General features: G+C 41.0%; 1 protein-coding gene across 1 annotated transcript; it reads right to left on the bottom strand.

Moving 5' to 3' along the window:
• Positions 1-1,722: 1,722 nt before the first annotated feature.
• On the bottom strand, positions 1,723-7,735 carry rps23 (ribosomal protein S23). Its single transcript, XM_069939620.1, has 4 exons — positions 7,647-7,735; positions 5,616-5,775; positions 4,906-5,026; positions 1,723-1,921 (listed from the first exon to the last, which is right to left on the bottom strand). Exons 1-4 carry the CDS (start codon positions 7,648-7,650, stop codon positions 1,775-1,777), a joined length of 432 nt encoding a protein of 143 aa, XP_069795721.1. The 5' UTR covers positions 7,651-7,735; the 3' UTR covers positions 1,723-1,774.
• Between the last annotated feature and the right edge of the window lie 1,512 nt (positions 7,736-9,247).

Genomic DNA, 9,247 nt, shown 5'->3' with positions numbered 1-9,247 from the left:
CCTAACCCTAATGTGCAAATTATGTAAATACTGTAGGGATCAGTAAATAAGATTAAAATAAGTAATTTGTTTTGCCATGAATATCAATTAAGGTGTCATGTATGATTGGTGAGAAATGATGTCCCAGAAGAAATTCATTGTGGACCAGCAAGCAGTTCAGAATCATTAGTGTGTTAGGAGTTGGTGCTGAGAGAAAATATTTGGACATTAATTATTTGAGAGGGGAACATGCAGCAAGAAGGGAAAGAATGTGAGCAAGTTAGCAATAGTCCTAAGGATTGGTCAGGTGTTAGTAAGATAAAGTGCAGAGAACTGGTTCACAGTGAATGAAGAAAACAATACATTGAGAAAACAATGGACAAGCATAACATTGATGGCTGAAGATGGAAATAAGTGATTAATTAGTTGACGATAGGATAATATATTGCATGTGTAGAATGCTCACATCTCCTATCTAACATAAGTTTCCCCATCTCAGCAACCCCATTCAAAATTTCTGCGTTGTTAAAACAAGGCAATGAATGTAAGTTTTTCTGGGAATCTGCAGCCAATTTGCCATAGTGATATGGGGTAAACTTATCACTGCTCCTATCCATGTGGGATGAAATAAATGTTGGCTGAGACAATGGAGATTTTCCCCTGCTCATCTTGCAACAGAAAACATTGTTCTTTTGGGTGGGTATTTCATGAAAATGTTTAAAATCGCCTTAATTAGATATGGCTTGAAAAGTCAACACCCTGTATGTGGCAATCAGCATTACATTATTATAGCAACAGTGACCCAGGATCAAATCCAGCACTATAAGAAATTTATTCATCCTCTCCATGTCTCCGTGGGTTTCCTCTAATCCTAAAAAAATGCTCGGGGATTGCAAATTAACTGGGATATTTGGGCAGCACAGCCTCATACTGTATACCTAAACTTAAAAGTATTGGAAACAAAAGAAAATGTATTTAGGATTATTGTCTCAAGAACCAGAGGGTAAATAAATTTTAATTTTTAAGAAAAATTTAGACATGCAGACATATAGCACGGTGCAGGGCATTTCAGCCACGAGACTGTGCCACCCAATTTACCTACACCCACAGAATGTTTTGAACTGTGGGAGGAAACTGGAGCCCCCAGGGAAAACCCATGCAGATACAGGGAGAATGTACAAACTCTTAACAGACAGCATTGGATTTGAACCCTAGTCCCAGGAGCTGTAAAGGCATTGTGCTAACTGCTACACCAATCGTGCTGCCCCATTGTAGAAGGGTTTTCTCTGAAAGAATGGTGGAATTGGATTCAATAGCAAGTTCCTAAATAAGAAAGCTGCACATGCCAGAATCTTGAGCAAAGAATTGCTAGAGGAACTCAGGTCAGACAGCATTCACAGATAGGAATGGTCTGAAATCTTTATCAAGACTGGACTGTATAATTTGTATACAGTATATAGAAAGGGGAGGGGCCCATATTTCACCTCAAATGTTTCAAAAAATGGGAACATTTTCTATTGTCATCTCACACTGCCTCTAATCAGCAGGGCATCGTTTAATGGCACTCAATGGGTTGGAACAGAACATTTCTGTGTAATTCGGAGATCCTTTTGTCAGAACAATAAAAGAATCAAGCCACTAATGACAAAGGTGAATTCTCAAGTTATCACCTTGAAATTTTCTGGAAATTTCAAATAGTGAACATTTAAAAAAATGTAACCATTATTCGCTTTGAAAAACATGTACAGTATTTTAAAATGTTTTATTTTCCATACTTATTAATAAAATGAAAAGCTTAAGATCTTGGTCTCTCCTTTTTGCCTTTATACAGGGCCAACAAAGATACGTTGGCTACTTTAACCACCTTGAAGCGGACACCAGGAATATCACCAACGGCGTGTCCCTTACGACCAAAACCAGCAACCAGAACTTCATCATTTTCCTAAAGGAGACACAATTGCAATGATTAAATAGTTCAAACCATTTAAAAAAGGGAAGAAGGATGAATCAACTAGTTCACAATGTCAAGCTGCTTTTACCATGCAAAGTTCAAATGGAATCAAAAAAGACAGCTACTAAAGACTGGATTATACTCAAATCATATTCAGTATATTAACAGTTAATGGGGGTAGCTTTTTAAAAAAAAACATACAAGATTCTTAAGTTTATTCAATCTTTGATTTGTTGATGTAACAGGTTTATTGCCCAACCGTAATTACTCCTTCAGGACGACTGAGGAATATTTCAATAAGCAAAGACAAAGGAAGATCAAAATATTTCCAAGATAAGATGGTTTGCAAGACTGCAGGTGTTGAGTTTCCACATACTTGAAGAAGGGGTCAAATGTTTTGGACACATCACCTATGCCACAATTTGTATTAGTCAGAGGTACAAGGATGGATTGCAGGAAGAGGGAATGGGAGAATGCTGTAAGGGTAGCCACAACATCACAGCGTGTGCTTTTTACCTTTTTAGTTCAAAGCTAATTTATCAAATTGATGTAACAGCCCTTTAGCATTCTGAATTACATGGAAATCCATTACCTCCATTAAAACCTCCAGTTTTAAATTTGCACAATCATAAAATAGCAGAGGCCATTTGCCAATCTCCACACCAACTCCACCGCAGCAACTCTCTAATACCAACCATATATTTCTGTGTACAATAATATAGAACAGAAACCAAGTTGACCAAGGTCACAGATTTACACAATTGTCTGCAATTGAACTATTTGTCTCTAAACCTTTCCCATTCATATCCTTTCAACTTTTTTCACCAATATGCATTATATATTTAATGCCTTTGAGCTCACACCTTCAAAAGCAAGTTTACCCACCAGCTACTGTTTTGATGCCCAAAAACTGTCATATGCCTCACCCCTGTGTTAAGAAAAGTGTCTCGTCTATCCTCATGTCCAGTCCTTCACCCAGAAGCTATTCTTATAAATCTTTTCTGAATCTGCCTTAATGACTCGTATACTTCCTATAATGAAACTTTCAGCTGATCATGGTTTAAAAGTTCAGCATAAATTGTGTGCTTTTAAACTCTTTCCCTCTTTAAATAAAGCCAGAATTCTGAATGCTTTATTAATTGCTGTCTCCGCCTGTATTTTATTTTCATACTTATTATTTATATCAACATTGATCTAGTAATGTGCCAATGTTGGATTTAAAAACTTGATCATGACAGAATTTTGTGAAAGAAGGGACAGGATCAACACTGCCAGAATCTTGTTTGGGTCAGTAAGATTGGCTCTCTGGAATGTAGACAAGTACACATGCAAGAAGCAGAGTTGACAATTCAGTGTCTTTAGAGGCAGGATTTGAGGGGGAAAAATCGGAGAAACCAAGTTTTTTTAATATAAACTTTATTTAAAGATTTTATTACATGAATAAAGCAAAGAAATTACATTTAAATAAAAAATAAAAATGAAGTAATTATTGCAACACAACATTAACAACCTAACTTAAATCAATCTAACCCTCCCCATTTATACGACCACTAAAAAAAAAACTATATATATAAACCCCCCCCCCCCCAAAAATAAAGAGTGAAGGAGAAACCAGGTTTATCAAAATTACGCCTCAACAAAGTGAAATGTACTTAGAAATATACGTTATTTGCAACAAGTCCCAAAGTCAAAGACCTTCGGATAGGTGGAGATTATATAAAGTACTGAAAATTCAGATGAATGTAAAATATTTGAAAAGTTCAACAGCAGTTGAAGAATATTGTATAGATGGAATGCAATGGCTTCATTTCAAAATTAATATAGTGGTTAGCATAATGTTATATCCTTACAGCAACATGGATTCAAATCTGGCACCGTTTGTAAGCAGTTTATCAAATTTCCCCACTTTAAAAAAAATATACACTCCAGGGAATAAAGTCCTTACTTGTTTAATGTTTCCCTGTAACTCAGTTCCTGAAGTCCCAGCATAATCCCAGTAAATCTCTGCACTCTTTCAATCTTTTTGTTATCTTTCCTATAGTTAGGTGACCAAAATGGCACACAATACTCCAAATCTGGCATCACCAATTTAGAAGGCAGTAACCATACATTATAATTTAAATGTTTCTGGTCATAAGCTTACAGGGTGACACTATAAATGCAATTAATTCGCTTGCTCCTCCTCTCAACAGCAATGAAAATGGATAATGAAGAATACACAAAATAACTTTTAGAAATGATTCCATTTTATCTACACATATCTGGCATTCTAGAACTATTGTTCATTTCCATAGATTATTAGATAAAGCACAACTCCAAAATCAGTTTCTCTGAAATCCTCATTTATCCAAAAAAAAGTTTAAATTTCGGATGAGGATATCAGAAACAAATCAGAAATCCTCATTTATCTAAACTTTTTTTTCCCAGTCAAACTGACCTTACAGGTTGAAAAAGCTTCACCCAACATGAAATTAGAATGACAATTGTCCTCATTTCAGGTAACTCCCTCCTCTCATTTCTTATCTTTCCCTATGAATTTTCTCTCCAACTCTCCCTCTCGAACTGCATGCTACCATCTCCCAGCCGCAAGTAGTCAGAAGAATCCCTTGCCCTGGCATCATCAAGGACCTCAGTGGGGAGCTAGCGATGATCAGCACCCGCCAGAATTTTTATTGTGAGAATCAAACATTATTTTAATGCTTTAAAAAAAAAAAAAGACCAGTTGTCCGAAAAAATGTATATCTGACTTAGGCCCGGTCCCAACCATTTTGGATAATCAGAATTGTGCTGTATGTGGAAAGTATTTTTTGTGGCATCATTTTATTGAACAATTCTCCTTCATAGAAATGGCCCAAGAAAGTATTTCCTCTTAAAAGGCACATCTTAGAGACAAACAAGATTCAGAGAAATTACTTCATTTTCCATTTATAGAAATTAATTCAGTAATGAATTAACAAATAAACACAAATGCTTACCTCAATGAAATTCAAGCACCCATCATTTGGAACAAAAGCTGTGATTTTCTTGCCATTCTTAATAAGCTGCACTCGAACACATTTTCTGATAGCAGAATTGGGCTGCTTAGCCTCAACGCCACTATGAGAGAACAAACCGTTATTTCCCAGATTTCATACTATCTCCCTTCATTAATCTTTGCACCAATATAGACAAATCACGTTGGTATATTTTGCTTTAAAACAGCATAGAAATCGGGCAGTTTTCAATAAGTTTTACAGGTGGGTTCTTGTAAACCATCCATTCTCAACAGGGCTCCCATAGACCCCCAGCACATTTAAGTAAAAGTCTTGTTTTCTTTTCACTTCTCATAATATAAATTTATGTGATCTGTAGAAGAATGAAAAAAACCAAAATATGACTGCTTCACAGGTAAGGGCGGGCCCCATAAACTTTGAGCAGTGTCCTGGGGGGGGTGGCATAGCCAAAAAGGCTGAGAATAGGGATTATAAACAACTAGGTAAACTATTAAACTTACTTAAGTTATATATTAAAATGTTTCATATTTCCATTTGCAAGTCTCAAAATATAGCAAACACCAATGTCAAACTTTCCAAACAAGAGCTTATTTTTCTAAAAACTTTACAAAAGAAAAAGGAAAAGGTGTGTAATACAGAAATATGCCAAGTAACTAGCAGCTATAATACATCTTCTGTTTAAAACTACTTACACTTTTTCCAAGACTATCCCTTTGGCATGGGATGCACCCCCAAATGGATTGGCCTTTAAAGCTGTGCCCAAATGGGCCTTCTTGTACTGCTTGTCATGCCACTTCTGCTCACGTCGAAGGTTACGCAACTTTCTGGCTGTACGGAGACCACGACACTTACCTAAAGAAAAATTACAATCATGAAAAAATACAGCAAGTTCGATACATGGAGTAGGAACAAAAAGTCATCAGGAAAGGGATGAAGTCTGATTCTGAAATCTCATCTAGTTGCTGACTTCCATGGTGAAATATTGCGATACAAAATTTAACCTCAAGCGCTTATTCCACATTTCCTGTACTTGCAGCTGTTTTGAGCTTCTTGAAGACTTTATGCAAGCATTGAGAATTTGAAGTTGTAGGCCAAATTACTCAATATTATTCAATTATAACCCAATTACTCACTAAATCGGCACGTTTAGCGTAGTACTCATCGCATCATTATTACAGCACCAGTGATCAGGTTCAAATCTAGCGCTGACTCTAACTCTAAGGAGATTGTACATTCTTCCTGTGTCTGTGTGGATATCCTCTGGGCACTCAGGCTTCCTCCCATCTTTCAAAACGTACGGGGGTTGTAGGATAATTGGACTATTTGGGCAACACAAGAGCCTGTTACCATGCTGTATGTCTAAATTTAAATTATGTATCAAGGCTATCATTCATAAATCAACATTCCAAAGTGAATTTTAGGCCATCAATTTACTACTATTTTACGTCAAACAAATCCACTATATTCCACTCCCCAGACCTCCCACAATTTTCATATACTGTCTTTACTACTACAATCCATGTACCCAATAGTCACCATGACATTTCAGCAACTTTTGTCAATCACACAAACTGTTTCTCCCACTTGTCCTCTTCTCACCTTCTTCTAGTCTAAGAGCATCCTTATCGTCCCACATTCCAGGAACCAATGTGGCAAATCTCTTCCATCTCACCTATCCTTTCATTTGTTTATAACGTGCAGTACCCTTGCTGCATTAACACAGTTCCCGCAACATTGACACAATTCTCTGATTTTAACCATTTTCTCAATTTTTAATAAACCACACACACAAAACTTCATTTTCCTTGTATGCTTTGACAAAATGTCCCTTTATCAAGATAATACCTTTGAAACAATATTTTTAAGTAAAGCAGGAAAGCCTAGACACCCTTTCCATACCTTGATGAGGGGCTCAAGGCCGAAATTTTGATCATGTTACATAAAGCAAACTGTTTGCCCAGCTGAGTTTCTCCAGCAATTAGATCTATAAATTTTAATGCTTCCTCTGAACAACTTGGAGCAAAATCATGCAGGATCCTCGCATTTGACGGAAGGTGGGGGATTAACAAACCCCTTCAAAAGAGTAGCTTATAAAATCAGCGTCCCGAACTCATTTGCTCAACACTGAAGAGACTTTCGGAAATTATTCTACTTTAAGCTCCCTCCCCCCCACCCCTCTCGCTTCCCCTTCCCCCTTCCTTCCCCCCTCCCTCTCTCCCTTCCCCCTTCCTTCTCTCCCTTCCCCCTTCCCCCCTCCCTCTCTCCCTTCCCCCTTCCCCCCTCCCTCTCTCCCTTCCCCCTTCCCCCTCCCTCTCTCCCTTCCCCCTTCCCCCTCCCTTCCCCCCTCCCTCTCTCCCTTCCCCCTTCCCCCTCCCTTCCCCCCTCCCTCTCTCCCTTCCCCCTTCCCCCTCCATTCCCCCCTCCCTCTCTCCCTTCCCCCTTCCCTCTCTCCCTCTCCCGGTGTGTAAAATGAGGAGCTGCGAGGTGTGGTTTTCAGGGACTAGCAGTTGGAGCGGGTTTTCCACCAAGCCTTGGGCCTGGCGCCAACAACGTGACGCTGGCGCCTCGTGTCCAATCGCTCGGAAACGCTTCGACTTTAAAGCAGCGCCAACAGCCCCTTGAAAACGGCCGCGCCTTCGGCCGGTAGTGCGAGTGCCCGAGGAGGCCGGGCGCCGGGCTCCGCGGGCGGATTGAGCGCGGACGGCCCCGCACGTCCCACTCACCCATGGTCGCTCAGCAGAAAAAAGACCGGAGCGGCTCCGTGACGCGGCTCTTACCAGCGGCCAGGACCCAATGGGCGGCCCTCCTCCGCCTGCCAAAACATCGACGGAATTATAGCCTTTCACAACGCTAACCAACATCTGACCAAAAAAAAACAAACCAAATCTCTTTGTTCGAACTAAAATGATACACTCAGCGAAGTAATGGTCTTCCTGACTTTTAAAAAAAATAAAACGAATCCCGCCTCTCTGGTATCTAATTGGCTTACCGACTACATGCCCGTCGCTGATTGGGCACCATTGCTGTCAATCAGAGGGAATGCAATCCGCTGCTTGCAGATCGATGTGAATTTCTCTGGGAGCTTGAAGCTGTTCAAGGAAGTATTTATAAATGAAAGACTATCTGTAATCTTTCTTTCTTTTTCTTCTTCCTTCTTTGGCTTGGCTTCGCGGACGAAGATTTATGGAGGGGTAAATGTCCACATCAGCTGCAGGCTCGTTTGTGGCTGACAAGTCCGATGCGGGACAGGCAGACACGGTTGCAGCGGTTGCAGGGGAAAATTGGTTGGTTGGGGTTGGGTGTTGGGTTTTTCCTCCTTTGCCTTTTGTCAGTGAGGTGGGCTCTGCGGTCTTCTTCCAAGGAGGTTGCTGCCCGCCGAACTGTGAGGCGCCAAGATGCACGGTTTGAGGCGATATCAGTCCACTGGCGGTGGTCAATGTGGCAGGCACCAAGAGATTTCTTTAGGCAGTCCTTGTACCTCTTTGGTGCACCTCTGCCACGGTGGCCAGTGGCGAGCTCGCTATATAACACAATCTTGGGAAGGCGATGGTCCTCCATTCTGGAGACGCGACCCACCCAGCGCAGTTGGGTCTTCAGCAGCATGGATTCGATGCTTGCGGATTCTGCCAGCTCGAGTACTTCGATTTTGGTGATGAAGTCACTCCAATGAATGTTGAGGATGGAGCAGAGACACCGCTGATGGAAGCGTTCTAGGAGCTCTATCTGTAGTGATATGTACATTATTCCCTACCTGTGTGCTGTTGTAAGCATGAGGCTGGCCTGCCCACTAGTGCTCATCTCCTATGTCTGTCTCCTCCCCTTATGTCCTGGCCATAAAGGTTGACCTCCCCCTCCCCCCCCCCCCCCCCCCCAAACCTCCCTTCTGGCATTCCTGTTCCTGGATCCGGGCCAGCCAAAGTATCATGTTTATTAAAGCCTAGCATTCCCCAGCTCTCGACTTTGTGGTTATTGATAGAGTCTATCAATTTGATAAACACAAGCATCTCTCCGGTAATGGAGAAACTGTGGTGCCCCAATCGCCATGGAGTGGACCCCCAGCTACCAGGGGCCTCCGAGTACTACGAACGGTGAATCAGCTGCCTCAACAGCTTCCTCAAGGTCGCCACCAACCTTGTGGACTCTAACGACAAAAAGTCGTGCAAGCAAGGGTCGGTCAGAGAGCCTTCCAGACAATAAGAGGCTGCACTACTTACGTAGAGGAGATGACTGAACTCCATGCCCTCTACAAGCCTAAGCTCAACGAGGTGTACTCATGCTACCTCCTTGCACCCCGGAAACACCAGCCTGGTGAGTCGTTAGAAGA

This window comes from Narcine bancroftii, chromosome 5 (genome assembly GCF_036971445.1).
Source record: "Narcine bancroftii isolate sNarBan1 chromosome 5, sNarBan1.hap1, whole genome shotgun sequence".
NCBI lineage: Eukaryota > Metazoa > Chordata > Chondrichthyes > Torpediniformes > Narcinidae > Narcine > Narcine bancroftii.
The sequence above is the reverse complement of the archived record's forward strand: the minus strand, read 5'-3'. Positions and strand labels throughout refer to the sequence as shown.

Excerpts from the sequence above, each read along its gene's own strand:
- rps23 (XM_069939620.1), bottom strand. Across the intron at positions 5,027-5,615 it reads GGGATAGTCTTGGAAAAAGT|TGGCGTTGAGGCTAAGCAGC; the intron begins GTAAGTAGTTTT and ends GTTCTCTCATAG. Across the intron at positions 1,922-4,905 it reads GGTGCTTGAATTTCATTGAG|GAAAATGATGAAGTTCTGGT; the intron begins GTAAGCATTTGT and ends TGTCTCCTTTAG.